Here is a 15,543-nt window from a genome sequence, read left to right as displayed (position 1 = left end):
AAGTATGATAATCTCAGTTTCATCATTTTAGCTGCTAGTGACAGTTCTGGTTTAATTTGTTCTAACACCCAATTATTTGTCTTTTTCACAGTTCATGATACCTGCAAAGCTCTCCTCCAGCACCACATTTCAAATGAATTTATTTTTCTCTTAAGAGCTTTTTTCACTGTCCAACTTTCACATCCATACATAGAGATCGGGAATACCATGGTCTGAATGATCCTGATTTTAGTGTTCAGTGATACATCTTTGCATTTGAGGACCTTTTCTAGTTCTCTCACAGCTGCCCTCCCAAGTCCTAGCATTCTTCTGATTTCTTGACTATTGTCTCCATTTTGGTTAATGACTGTGCTGAGGTATTGATAATCCTTGACAAGTTCAATGTCCTCCTTGTCAACTGTAAAGTTACATAAATCTTCTGTTGTCATTACTTTAATCTTCTTGACATTCAGCTGTAGTCCTGCTTTTGTGCTTTCCTCTTTAACTTTCATCAGCATTCATTTCAAATCATTACTGGTTTCTGCTAGTAATATGGTATCGTCTGCATATCTTAAATTATTGATATTTCTCCCTCCAGTTTTCACACCTCCATCTTGGTCCAATCCCGCTTTCCATATAAATATTTTTGTGAGCCAGAAATAGGAAGCAGCAGAAACAGGAATAATTGTCAGTGCTGCAGATGGGAAAACAAAGCCTTTAAGAAAAGGCTCATGTCATGAGGGATTCCAGCTCAATGGGAATATTGGTTCCATAATTAATGGTTACCTCATAAATTGACTCTTGCACACCAGAAGTTTTCTATATCTTTATCCTATAAGGCATTCCCTCCCTACTTGCCAGTTCAACAGGGTTCCAATTGATATAGTGATGTATATATGAATGTTTTGGGGATGACTTGCATATGTGAAGCAAAAAAAGAAAAAATATCAAAATTGTGCTCAAAGCCAATGAAATAGTGACTTAAAACAAAAAAGGAATTTGGCTTAACCTTTGTGAGGAGTACTATCTTGCCAAAGTTCACACTTTTTCATTTCCATTTATTTTCATGGGAAAGTTCAGCTCATGATTAAATCTCTTCCACTGAAATGTTTTCTTTATTTCATTTTACTTTATCCCACCTTCTCATATTTTTTTCTTGTTAATTTTTTTTTATTTATGTTTGCCATCCTGGGCTCCTTCAGGAGGAAGAGCAGGATATAAATTCAGTAAATAATAATAATAGCAGTAATAATAAAAGACAATTTGTCTTACGAGCAAGTAAAATATACATAAACACAACTAAAACAAGTTCTAAATGTCCATAAATATCCACAATCAGCTAAAACAACAGAGAAATCTCTTAGCAAACAAAGAGAACTTCAATGCTTTTTTTTATCATTAATTTTTATTCAAATTTTCAAAGACAAAAAACAAAACAAAACAAAAACAATTAAACAATAAAATAAAATGTTGACTTCCGATTTGTCGCAGATCAGTTATAGGTCTACAATATATAACAATCCTGTCTCTAAAATTATATTATAAAATCACTTTCCTCCAGTAGTTATCTTAATTAATCATCAAATCTCATAAACATTACTTTATTCTTTCCACAAAAAGTCAAAGAGAGGTTTCAATTCCTTAAGAGATATATCTTTCAATTTTTCTCCAAATAAACATGTCGCTTAATCCATCTGATTCAAATCTGTTAGGCCCAATAATTTCAATAGCCATTCTTCCATTATCAGTATCCCATAATAATCTTGTTGTCATAGCCATAGTCCAAATAAACATATTGATTAATCCATCTCGTCAAATCTGTTAGGTCCAATAATTTCCATAACCATTCTTCCATTATCAATATTAATTCCATCTTCCATCTTCAATAGTCCTGTTAAATCCAGTGGTTTCAGTATCCATTCATCCATTATCAGTATCCCATGATGATCTTGCTGTCATAGCCATAGTCATATAACAAGAGTCTGATGGGAATTTCCCCCATCACAAATATGTCCTTGCCATCAATTCTGAATATGTTGCTGAAATATTGTTGTAAAGTCACATCTCTGCTCTTTTTTTTTACAAAATGCACTGGCTCATCTCTTAAAAGTTTTTCCATTGTCACATATTTGTAGTTAATTCCATATTTTTTTTCTATGTCAAGCCCCATCACATCATTCCAGTCAAGAATTCTGAATATGTTGCTGAAATATTGCTGCAAAGTCATATCTCTGTTCTTCTTTTTTACAAAATGCACTGGCTCATCTCTTGTTTCTCCACTGTCACATATCTGTAGCCAACTCCATAGATTTTTTCTATGTCAAGCTCCATCACATCATTCCAGTCCAGAAAATTATCCAAGACATTGATAACTTTACCACCAAAATCTTCATTAATTTCTTCAGAGACAACGTTGAATTCTAAACAGTAAACTTTATTTCTAACATCCATAAACTCCAAATCTTTTTCCAATTTCACATTTGTTCCAATCTCCAGGGCTTGTAGCTTCCCTTTAATTTTTCTTTTCTCATCTCTAATCTCATCAAACACCTCTCTCACAGAATCTCCTATTTCTTTAAACTCCTGCGTCATTTTGTTAAATTCAATTTTCATCTCCTGTCTACCCTGTCTCAGGGTTTGTTTCGTTATCTCAATCTCACCCATTATTTTCTGAAACATAATTTCTTCCATGGTCTCAATCACTTTCCTGGTTGTCATTCTTAAAACCACAGAAACAAAAATTATTTCAGCCACAATTGGGTTAATATTACAGGCTTGCTGACATCAGTGTAGACAATACAGCCTGCCTTATCTTTTATGTGTTCAGGAATACAAAACAAACTTAGTTCCCAACATCAAAACAATTAGTGGCGTCATGAACAAGCAGATTCATCAAAATGAAATAGACTAAAAAATAATAATAATTTTTCCCCCTCCTCGAAATAGAAATCCCTCTTCCGTTGGTATCTTTAGAATGCACCTCCAGGACAGCTTTTTGCAATAAAAACAAATATAAGCTTTTTCGATTTCTTTCCTCCTTAATTTCGTGAGTGAAAGAGAAAAGCCATAACTCACCCAGGAGTTCTTCACAGCTGATTCATTGACAAATCTCTTTTTTGCTGCAACAATTTAAACCAAGTGAAAAAAGAAAATAGAGAGAAGGATGCTTATCTGCCTGTTAAAGTCTGTTTTTCTTTGAAGAAAAGATAAACGTGTCGCTGTAATCAGCTAGAGCTTGATGAAAGTCCGTCCGGCATTGCAGTTTGAACCTTCTCTCATAAATAAATGAAATCCAGTCCTCCCCACAAAAACAGGCTTTGTGGTTAATCTCTGCGTTTCTCCCTGTCCAGGAGAAAATCTTTACCAGTCAAAAAGAACGTTTTGACTGATTTTAAAGCTGAAAAAGCTTCTTCTGAGACGAGAGCTCGACTCAGAGGCAGCACAGGCAAAGCAACCCTTCCCGGAAGTCGAGAACTTCAATGCTGATGGTTTGTGTTATGTGCCTTCAAGTCGATTTTGACTTATGGCAACTGTATGAATCAGTGACCTGCAATAGCATCTGTCATGAACCACCCTGTTATGATCTTGTAAGTTCTGGTCTGTGGCTTCCTTTATGGAATCAATCCATCTCTTGTTTGGCCTTCCTCTTTTTCTACTCCCTTCTGTTTTTCCCAGCATTATTGTCTTTTCTAATGAATCATGCCTTCTCATGATGTGTCCAAAGTATGATAACCTCAGTTTCATCATTTTAGCTTCTAGTGACAGTTCTGGTTTAATTTGTTCTAACACCCAATTATTTGTCTTTTTCACAGTTCATGATATCTGCAAAGCTCTCCTCCAACACCACATTTCAAAGGAGTTGATTTTTCTCTTACCTACTTTTTTCACCGTCCAGCAGAGTCTGCCCTGTCCTCCTGATAAATTATAAGCAATACAGTATCATCAGCATAACAGAGTATCCAAAATGCTGATGATACTGTACTGATAATAATTTAACAGGAGGACAGGGCAGACTCTGCCTGATGCCTAAAAGCAGAGAATAAGGCACCAGCTGAACATGTCACCTCAGAAAAAGACCCTAACCCCTGCCTGCCTAACCTCCAAGCAGATCTCAGTTGGAACAGGCAGATTCATCTGATCCTATAGATCCCATGGTCCTCTCTTTCAAGGTCAGAAAGAGTGCTTTGGACAGAGCCTGGAAACAAACTAGAAGCAAGTGAAGATCTTTTCACAGTGAAAGAAGAGGTTCAGACACTTGGCAGGGGAGGCCCACATACAAACATTGCAGTAATCAAGCCTGGATGTTGCCATGGTTAACCATGGTCAGATCATGTCCCCAGGAGACATTTATGAGATATAAATGTGCTGAATCATGCCCAGAATATTTAAGGGTTTCTTGGGTGCAGCAGAGATTGTAGCCCAAAGCATGCTGACTTAATTCCCTGGCTCTAGATTTCCCCAAAGCAGCCGACGTAATTGTTAAAACCAGTAGAGACATGCCATATAGAACTTGGAAGTAAGTCCTGCACTGAGTTCAATGATATTTTCTTCCCACAAAAGTGTATCCTTAAGTACAATTACGCCCATTTAACTGAATAGATTTAAGGGCACTGGATAATTTTAGGATGGATTATGGCTCATCTTTTCAGGAATATACTAGCAATCGTCTTCAGATCCTTGTAAAAGGCTATTGCAGTAAATAATTGGCTAAAAATTTTAGGGTTTCAGATGTATTCACTTATTTGTCATTTTTTACTTCCATCATTTGAAGGATCATTTTTTTAGATTTTATCTAAAGAGAGTAGAATTTATTTATATATTTACAATGTCTTATAATATGAAGATTTAAGGATTTGGTTGGCACAGCTGTGGTGAAATTCGAGCTCTGTAGAACAACACTGAACTAACATCTCTCTCTATTACACTTTCTTGAAAAGCAAGTATTCAGAAAGGAAATAAACACAAACTCGTATTTATGATAACGATGAATGGATAGAAATCTCTTTTAAGCAAATCCAAATATGTGACTGAATGCTGGGATCAACATGTAGGAAGTTTTTTTAAACATTGTGAGAGAAAACACACAGCCATATAAACAAGTTTCCAATTGTTCTGAAACCAAATGGCTCATATATCTTTCTCTGACTTTAACAGGCAGGTTATTTGGACTTGTACCATATATAATAAAACTGTTGCCTTTACAATTTGTCTGTAATTCATAACGGAAGGATAACTTGATTGCTTATGATTTAAGGATGTAATTGAGTAAGAAGAGCCATGCTGAATCAGACCAAAGGTCTATGTAGTTCAGCATCCTATTTCAAGCAGTGACTAACCAGATGCCTCTGGGAAACCCATAAACCAGGAGTTCTTAACCTGTGGGGGTCCATAGATGGGCTTCAGGGGGTCCATAAATTGGGCACAAAAAACATCAGTTTCCAATGCAATAAAATTATCCATAGCTTTCTAGATTCTCAAAGGGGCTCATGACCCAAAAGAGGTTAAGAACCATTGCCATAAGCAGAGAATGAAGGCCATCACAGTCTCCCACTGTTTCCCCTCCCCCCAGCAACCTACCATAGTGCTTCTGAATCTGGTGACAGAATATATATATAATTACTTGTAGCCACTGATAGCCTTATCCTCCATGAATATCTCCAATCCTGTTTTAACTCTGTCTAAGGTAATGGCCAAATTCCATGTATTGAACATTTTCTTGAACATAGCGGGTTTCAAATTACACCTGGTGGATATGATAAAGCATATTCTGGAACTGCCACTTATGTGGCCATCCTGGAAATTACTGGCCATGGCCCCCTCTAAGCTCTGGCCACATGTACTCTATGGCCACATGACAAGCCTAAATCAATGTTAAACCATTTTAACTTGTGGCTTTCTCCAGAAGAAATAGTTGGTTTTGTGAGAATTCTGCTGCTTGAGGTCTATATTCCCTCAACTTCACCTATTGGTGTCGCTGGGAGGGAAAGCACAGCTGTTAACCTTATTTATATTTCTCACATAGACGTATCTTCCGTGTAGAAAGCCTTGTTTCAGCCCCATACAAGTGCTGGTATTGGAGATCATATCTTCACATTCCTCTCTATCCCATGAGAGACTGGCTTTTAAACAAACTGGCTTTTGAAAACCTCACAGTGAATGCTAGGAAGGCAAAGAAGCCCCAAAGCACTCAAAAGTGTCCTCAGCTATTTCCTTTGGTTGGCATCTTTAGCTGGTTGCTTTATTTGGACATACCAGAATTTGAACTAGAGGCTCATCATGTGATATGGAGTCATGGTGTTCTGAAATGAAGAACAACCCTCCAGAGTTTCAGGTTCAGAGGCAGCAAAGAGGCACCTGGTTGGCCACTCTGGTAAGCAGAATGTTGGATTAAATAAGCCTTTGGTCTGTGGCAGCAGGGGTCTTCTTAAAGCAAAGGACACCTGGGCACTGTCACTATGTTGCTAAAAGAATGCTAGGCTGGTAAGTAGGGCAGCCTGATGTGACCATGTGTCACTGATCCTGAAAGCCCAGCGCTGGCCGCCAATGAGCTACTGGGACCTCTTCAAGGTGTTAGTAGTAGCATATAAAGCCCTAAATGGCTTGGGACCCAAGAACCTAAAAGAGCGCCTTCTCCAGTATCAACCATCTTGGACCCTATGATTGGCATGCGAGGCCTGCTAATGGTGCTGCCACTGCGGGCTGCCCAGTTGGTGTTGAACCATGACGTGGCCTTTTCAGTGGTAGTTCCCCATTTGTGGAATGCCCTCCCTGATCAGGTGCATCTGCCTCCCTCATTATTGACTTTCAAGCAGAATTTAAAAACATTCCTGTTCACCCATCTATTAACAGCTGGTATAGCCCAGTGGGGAGGAGAGCCTGGCTGGGAGTCCAGAGTCTGAGTTCAAATCCCCACTCGTGTCTCCTGGGTGTCAAGGGCCAGCTAAAGATCCCACACACAGTGAGTGGCTCAGGGGTTATGTGCCCTGCCACCTGTGCAGCCGTGGGCAAGCTGCATAGTCCCAAGGAGCCAGCTGTCCCCCAGCTGGCAGTTGCGGACAAGGAAGGGGCTGGCTTGTGCAGCTGTGGCAAGCTGAGCAGGCCCTAGCCAGCTGGGGAGGACTAGCCTCAGAGGGAGGCAATGGGAAACCCCCTCGGAATACTGCTTACCATGAAATCCCTATTCAGAGGGTAGCTGTAAGTCAGGATCGACTTGAAGGCAGTTCATTTTCACCCGTCCATTGGATGGCTGATAGGCACTGTTCCTGGCAACCCTGAAATCACTGGCTAAAGTTTTGACTGCTTTTAGAATGCACTTTTTTGTTGTTACATAATTTATTATTTATGTATTTGCCACCCTGGACTCCTTCAAGAGGAAGGGTGGGATAGAAATTGAATATATAAATAAATAATAAAAGGTTACAGTCCCTACAACTAACTGTACAACAGTGCTGAAATGAGATTTCATAGGAGAAATGTCTAAGCCAGTCTGGTGCATGTAACTGTTGCAAAGAAATAGGTTTCCTGTGCAAAACAGCAGCACAGATTGTACTTGTAGGTTTGTATCCACTTTGATTATTAAATATTTAAAAATAAAAGAAAAAAGGGGATTATGGTTGTATTAAATAAATATAGCCAACATCCCTTTCTTTTATCTTTAGAATTTTCTGCCCACCCGATAAGCAACCCTTTGGGTTTTTTTGCTTTCCTGAGCATGCGCCTATCAGGTCTGCAAACACAAAAGCAGGCAAAACTCTTAGAGAGGCATGGCTGAATTATAGCCCAGCCTTGTGGCATCCAGTCTTTTTGACAGGAATGAGGTAGGACTGGCACCTTTTTTATGGAAAGAGACCGTTAGTCAACTAAATCCTGATTGCATAATCTTAACAGTGATGAAGCCTTAACAATAATCTTAATGCAAAGCACAGTGGCCAGCCAGATGCCTATAAAGGGGTGGTAGTTATTCCAGATTAACTAACCCAGTGTCAAAAAGGTGTGGTTTTGTTTTGCTGCCTCCAATATTATTTAGATGGTCACCTCTACGGATGTGCTTGAATTTCGCAGAGTTTGAATTTGACACCAGATTTCCTTTTTTTTTTTTTGCTTTTTTTTGTCCTTGTGGATCAGGTTTTTTCCTAGCAGTTTTTTGGGACTAAAGTGGATTTTTTTTAAAATCACCTCAAAAATATTTATATTTCTATTTTTCTCAAAGTATCAATATTTATATTTTTCTCAAAGTATCGATATAAATGTTGATTTTTCATTTAGAATCTATATTTTTGAAAGATCTATGAAAAAATATATTCTAAAAATGATATTAATAGCGATATTTTTGCAGAGGAAAAAAACATAGGTATTTATAGCAAATAGCAAACATGTTTGTAAACATAACTTTTTTTAAAAAAGAGAAGCAGTTAAACAGGCACTTTTATTACTTTCTTTTCCTCCCCCTTCTCTCTCTTTCCTTAAGTTGGACAAAAAACAGACATCAAGAGTAGACACGGTGATACATAATGACAAGTCAGAACAACAAAGGCGGTAAGGTCATTGCGTGCTCAATTTACTAATTTTAAAGGAAGTATGTTGGAATGAGTGTGGTGGGTGTGTTTCCTGGGGTGGGGGCTGATCCACACAGTGCTGCAAAGAGCAATCCAGCCAACTGCTTAGCCCTACCACTTCTTTAAGTTCTTAAAGAAATTCCTAAATTGTGGAATTCCTACATATATATTAGGACCCTCTCAAGTTGTGAGTGTAATTTGTTTTAAACTGTTTTTAATACTGTATTTTGTTGTGACCTGCTGTGGGACCTTCTGGTAATGCGCAGGGCAGGTAATTAATAGCAGCAGCAGCACCAACAATTCCATTTAATCCTCCCCAGGGGTTCTAGATGGGTAGGAAAAGACATGTATAAGAGTGGTGGTGCAGAGTAATATGGGCCTCTACCACCACCATCACCAGATATGCACTCCGTGCAGATAACTGCTCACCACCATCACTTGATGTGCACTTCAGAACTAGAGAGAAGACGACTGTGTTTTCCAATTTAAATTTGTCTTTTAATTCATGTTCTAGACAAGAGCCTCTGCCCCCAAATGTCAATTCTACTCCTGTCAAAAGCAGGAAAGTGAGGTTGAAAAGGATTATTCTCAAGGTTTGAGTGAGAGGGGGAACGCTACAGTTCTCAAATGCAGCGGGGGAGAGAGAAGCACTCAGTCTAGAATCCAAATAAAATATAGCATTAACAATTAATTAACCATTTTTAGAAGGCTTGAAAAGGATGTGGTAGGGAAGGGCTGTAGATCAGTGGCAGAGTATCTGCTTTTCGTGCTAACGGTCCCAGGTGTGGTCTCTGGCGTCTCCAGGTAAGGCTGGTAAAGGCTCTGTGCTTGCAACCCTGGAGAGCCACTGCTTGTCAGTGTAGACATGTATTATTATTTATTTATTTATTTATATCCCGCCATCCTTCCAACACTGGAACTTGTGGCAGCTTCCAGATAAAAACACATATAATTAAAACATACAAAAACTACATTAAAATAGAATTAAACTATATCTAATATGAAACCCATTCAAACTGATAGCTAAAAGAGGATCAAAGCCAATTTAAAATAACGATATTTGGCATTAGCAGTGCAGGTCCCGGCAGTCCTAACTTTAGCATCCATCAGTAGCAAAAGCTTGTTGAAATAGGAAAGTCTTTGCTTGACACCGGAAGGACTGCAGGGAGGTGGTCATTCTATATCCCTAGGGAGAGAATTCCACAGCCTAGGGGCCGCCACCGAGAAGGCCGTATCCCGCGTCCCCACCAGTCGAACTTGAGAGGAAGTGGGTATGGAGAGAAGGGCCTCTCCTGAAGATCTCAGGGCCCGAGCAGGTTCATACAGGGAGATACGGTCTGATAAATAGCCTGGACCTAAGCCGTGTAGGGCTTTATAGGTCATCACCAGCACTTTGAATTGTGTTCGGAAACAGACTGGCAACCAGTGGAGCTTTTTCAACAGGGGAGTTGTACGGTCCCTGTAACCAGCCCCAGTTAACAACCTGGCTGCAGCACGTTGAACCAGCTGAAGTTTCCGAACAGTCTTCAGAGGCAGCCCCATGTAGAGCGTGTTACAGTAATCTAAGCGGGATGTAACTAAGGCATGTGTCACTGTGGCCATGTCCGACGGTTCAAGGAACGGGTGCAGTTGGCACACTAGTGTCAACTGTGCAAAAGCCCTCCTGGCCACCACAGAAACCTGGGAATCATAAGAACATAAGAACATAAGAAGAGCCTGCTGGATCAGGCCAGTGGCCCATCTAGTCCAGCATCCTGTTCTCACAGTGGCCAACCAGGTGCCTGGGGGAAGCCCGCAAGCAGGACCCGAGTGCAAGAACACTCTCCCCTCCTGAGGCTTCCGGCAACTGGTTTTCAGAAGCATGCTGCCTCTGACTAGGGTGGCAGAGCACAGCCATCACGGCTAGTAGCCATTGATAGCCCTGTCCTCCATGAATTTGTCTAATCTTCTTTTAAAGCCGTCCAAGCTGGTGGCCATTACTGCATCTTGTGGGAGCAAATTCCATTGTTTAACTATACGCTGAGTAAAGAAGTACTTCCTTTTGTCTGTCCTGAATCTTCCAACATTCAGCTTCTTTGAATGTCCACGAGTTCTAGTATTATGAGAGAGGGAGAAGAACTTTTCTCTATCCACTTTCTCAATGCCATGCATAATTTTATACACTTCTATCATGTCTCCTCTGACCCGCCTTTTCTCTAAACTAAAAAGCCCCAAATGCTGCAACCTTTCCTCCTAAGGGAGTCGCTCCATCCCCTTGATCATTCTGGTTGCCCTCTTCTGAACCTTTTCCAACTCTATAATATCCTTTTTGAGATGAGGCGACCAGAACTGTACACAGTATTCCAAATGCGGCCGCACCATAGATTTATACAACAGCATTATGATATTGGCTGTTTTATTTTCAATACCTTTCCTAATTATCGCTAGCATGGAATTTGCCTTTTTCACAGCTGCCGCACACTGGGTCGACATTTTCATCGTGCTGTCCACTACAACCCCGAGGTCTCTCTCCTGGTCGGTCACCGCCAGTTCAGACCCCATGAGCGTATATGTGAAATTCAGATTTTTTGCTCCAATATGCATAATTTTACACTTGTTTATATTGAATTGCATTTGCCATTTTTCTGCCCATTCACTCAGTTTGGAGAGGTCTTTTTGGAGCTCTTCGCAATCCCTTTTTGTTTTAACAACCCTGAACAATTTAGTGTCGTCAGCAAACTTGGCCACTTCACTGCTCACTCCTAATTCTAGGTCATTAATGAACAAGTTGAAAAGTACAGGTCCCAATACTGATCCTTGAGGGACTCCACTTTCTACAGCACTCCATTGGGAGAACTGTCCGTTTATTCCTACTCTCTGCTTTCTGCTTCTTAACCAATTCCTTATCCACAAGAGGACCTCTCCTCTTATTCCATGGCTGCTAAGCTTCCTCAGAAGTCTTTGGTGAGGTACCTTGTCAAACGCTTTTTGAAAGTCTAAGTACACTATGTCCACTGGATCACCTCTATCTATATGCTTGTTGACACTCTCAAAGAATTCTAATAGGTTACTGAGACAGGACTTTCCCTTGCAGAAGCCATGCTGGCTCTGCTTCAGCAAGGCTTGTTCTTCTATGTGCTTAGTTAATCTAGCTTTAATAATACTTTCTACCAGTTTTCCAGGGACAGAAGTTAAGCTAACTGGCCTGTAATTTCCGGGATCCCCTCTGGATCCCTTTTTGAAGATTGGCGTTACATTTGCCACTTTCCAGTCCTCAGGCACGGAGGAGGACCCGAGGGACAAGTTACATATTTTAGTTAGCAGATCAGCAATTTCACATTATTATTTGAGTTCTTTGAGAACTCTTGGGTGGATGCCATCCGGGCCCAGTGATTTGTCAGTTTTTATATTGTCCACTAAGCCTAGAACTTCCTCTCTCGTTACCACTATTTGTCTCAGTTCCTCAGAATCCCTTCCTGCAAATGTTAGTTCAGGTTCAGGGATCTGCCCTATATCTTCCACTGTGAAGACAGATGCAAAGAATTCATTTAGCTTCTCTGCAATCTCCTTATCGTTCTTTAGTACACCTTTGACTCCCTTATCATCCAAGGGTCCAATCGCCTCCCTAGATGGTCTCCTGCTTTGAATGTATTTATAGATTTTTTTGTTGTTGGTTTTTATGTTCTTAGCAATGTGCTCCTCAAATTCTTTTTTAGCATCCCTTATTGTCTTCTTGCATTTCTTTTGCCAGAGTTTGTGTGTTTATTTTCTTCATTCGGACAAGACTTCCATTTTCTGAAGGAAGACTTTTTGCCTCTAAGAGCTTCCTTGACTTTGCTCGTTAACCATGCTGGCATCTTCTTGGCCCTGGCGGTACCTTTTCTGATCTGCGGTATGCACTCCAGTTGAGCTTCTAATATAGTGTTTTTAAACAACTTCCAAGCATTTTCGAGTGATGTGACCCTCTGGACTTTGTTTTTCAGCTTTCTTTTTACCAGTCCCCTCATTTTTGTGAAGTTTCCTCTTTTGAAGTCAAATGTGACCGTGTTGGATTTTCTTGGCAATTTGCCATTTACATGTATGTTTAATTTAATAGCACTGTGGTCACTGCTCCCAATCGGTTCAACAACACTTATATCTCGCACCAGGTCCCGGTCCCCACTGAGGATTAAGTCCAGGGTTGCCGTTCCTCTGGTCGGTTCCATGACCAACTGGTCTAGGGAATAGTCATTTAGAATATCTAGAAACTTTGCTTCTTTGTCATGACTGGAACACATATGCGGCCAGTCTATGTCCGGGTAGTTGATCGAGGTTTAAAGCTGAGTCCAGGAGCACACCCAAACTGCAGACCTGTGTCTTCAGGGGGAGTGTAATCCCATCCAGCACCGGCTGTATCCCTATTCCCTGATTCGCCTTACGACTGACCAGGAGCACCTCTGTCTTATCTGGATTAAGCTTCAATTTGTTCGCCCCCATCCAGTCCACCACTGATGCCAGGCACTGGTTTAAACCAAGACAGTTTCCTTGGAAGTAGGTGGAAAGGAGAAATAGAGTTGGGTGTCATCAGCATATTGATGGCACCGAACCCCAAACCCCCGGACAACCTCTCCCAGCAGTTTCATGTAGATGTTAAATAGCATAGGGGACAAAACTGAACCCTGAGGGACCCCGCAGGCGAGCGGCCAAGGGGTCGAACAGGAATCCCCCAGCACCACCTTCTGGGTTCATCCCTCCAGGAAGAAACGGAGCCACTGCAGAACAGTGCCCCCGAGTCCCATCCCCGCAAGGTGACCCAGAAGAATACCATGGTCAGTGGTATCGAAAGCTGCTGAGAGGTCCAAGAGAACCAACAGGGACACATTCCCCCTGTCTAGCTCTCTGCGTAGGTCGTCCACCAAAGCGACCAAAGCAGTCTCCGTCCCATAACCAGGCCTGAAACCAGACTGAAATGGATCTAGATACTCTGTTTCATCCAAGAATCCCTGGAGCTGGGAGGCCGCCACACGCTCTATTACCTTCCCCAAGAATGGAATATTAGACACTGGCCGGCAATTGTCCATTATAGAGGGGTCCAGGGAGGGCTTTTTTAGCAAAGGTCTTACCACTGCCTCCTGTAGGCAACCTGGCATTCTGCCTTGACATAAGGAGGCATTAACCACTCTCTGTACCCACTCAGCCAGACCCTCTCTGGCACTTCTTATAAGCCAGGAAGGGCAAGGGTCAAGCAGACATGTGGTGGCCCTCGTCTCTCCAAGAATCTTGTCCACGTCCTCGGGACGAACAAATTGAAAAGAATCCATCATTACTGGACAGACAGAAGCCAAAGTTACATCCCCTGGAACGGTATCAATTATAGCGTCTAAGTCGGAACGAATCTGAGCGATTTTATCTGCAAAGTGTCATGCAAACTCTTGGCAGCGGGCTGTTGAGTGGTCCATATTGCCCTCACGAGGGCCAGAATGTAAAAGGCCTCTGACCACTCGAAACAGCTCCGCTGGACAGCTCCTTGCAGATGCAATGGTGGCAGAAAAGAAAGATTTCTTTGCTGCCCGCATTGCCACAGAGTAGGCCTTCAAGGAGGCTCTAGCCCGTGTTTGGTCAGACTCACTTCAAGTCTTCCGCCAACGTCGCTCTAGTCTCCGTCTCATGCGTTCGTGAGAGGGGATGCTCAGGAGCGATCGTGTCCACCGCCCTGGCCATTTCCCCATTCCAAAGGTCGACCAGAGCTTCGATAGAATCGCCTGCCGAGGTGACAGGAAAATCCCCAAGAGCCATCAGGAAACCATCCGGATCCATCACCCTCCTGGGGCAGACCATCCTAATCGGTCCCCCATCCCTGCAGAGGTTCCAAGTCCCAGTGAGTCTAAACCCCACCAGGTAGTGATCTGTCCATGACAAAGGAACCACAGAGAGTTCCTCCACACCATGATCACCATCAACCCCCTCCACACAGAAAACAAGGTCCAGGGTGTAGCCAGCAACATGGGTGGGACCAGATACTACTTGGGACAGACCCATGGTTGTCATGGAGGCCATGAAGTCCTGAGCCACTTCCCACAGGGCGGTCTCAGCATGGATGTTGAAGTCCCCCAGCACCACAAGCTGAGGGGACTCCAACATCAACCTCGAGACCACCCTGGCTAGCTCAGGAAGGGAGACTGTTGAGCAGCGGGGTGGGCAGTACACCAACAGAATCCCTATTCTGTCCCAGCCACCCAGCTTCAGATACATACACTCACACCCTGGACGCTGTGGGATAGGGCACCTGGACAGGGAGATAGTATCACGATAGACCACTGCAACTCCACCTCCCCACCCCCCAGGTCTTGCCTGCTGCTGCACAGAGATAGATGTACCAATGGTCTGATGCAGTGATGTCCTGGTGGATAGTCACCCGTGTTAATTAGTGTGCTTCTAGAACAGCCTCCCCCAATTGATGCCCTCCAGATGTTTTCAATTACCACTTCCTTCAGCCCCAGCCTGCACAGCTGGAGACCACTAGGGTGGGAAAGGCCTTCAGCCACCCTTCTGCAACAATATATTACTATCACTGTATGTAATTATTTACTAAACAATAAGCTATGTTATCTGTGATTTCAGAACTCAGGAAGGTGTCCAAGAGAAAGTTCTCTCCTCCAGTAGCTACACCCCACACACTTTTTGCAAAAGGAGAACTGCTAGAGCTTCAGGGCAAACAGGAAGATGCTGAAACAAAAGGGATACCTGTTGCTCTGCACCATGCCACAGGTGATGGAGTTACAACCAAACCCATTAAAACACCGAAAACGCAGGCTACGAGGCAGAAAGGAAGCACAACTGCTAGGATGGTAAAGGAAGCAAACTGCAAGAAGGATCCAGACACGAGGAAAGGTGTAGGTAGAAATACAGAGTTGCTTACGCCTTGAGGGTGGATTTCCACGTCAAATCTTCAGTTCAAAGAATCCTTTGGACTGAGACTCTTTCACTAACTCTTTCCTTGAAAGTTTAGGGCAGACAGCAACCCTAAGAAACAGATATTTTAAGTATTTAA

The 15,543-nt window shown here is 42.1% G+C and overlaps 1 protein-coding gene across 5 annotated transcripts in view; it reads left to right on the top strand.

Moving 5' to 3' along the window:
* ZCWPW1 (zinc finger CW-type and PWWP domain containing 1) overlaps positions 1–15,543 on the top strand; it is a 38,479-nt gene that overhangs the window by 1,023 nt on the left and 21,913 nt on the right. For 4 of the 5 annotated variants that reach the window (XM_061590518.1, XM_061590516.1, XM_061590519.1 and 1 more), the window contains exons 2-3: positions 8,447–8,514; positions 15,114–15,385. In XM_061590518.1, the coding sequence (XP_061446502.1) occupies positions 8,490–8,514; positions 15,114–15,385 (297 nt within the window). In that variant the 5' untranslated portion in view covers positions 8,447–8,489. Of the gene's footprint in view, positions 1–8,446; positions 8,515–15,113; positions 15,386–15,543 lie in introns of those variants that run through there. The other variant, XM_061590521.1, reaches the window with a different exon arrangement.

The sequence above is a fragment of the Rhineura floridana genome, chromosome 11 (assembly GCF_030035675.1).
Source record: "Rhineura floridana isolate rRhiFlo1 chromosome 11, rRhiFlo1.hap2, whole genome shotgun sequence".
NCBI lineage: Eukaryota > Metazoa > Chordata > Lepidosauria > Squamata > Rhineuridae > Rhineura > Rhineura floridana.
This window is presented reverse-complemented; position numbering and strand designations above follow the sequence as displayed.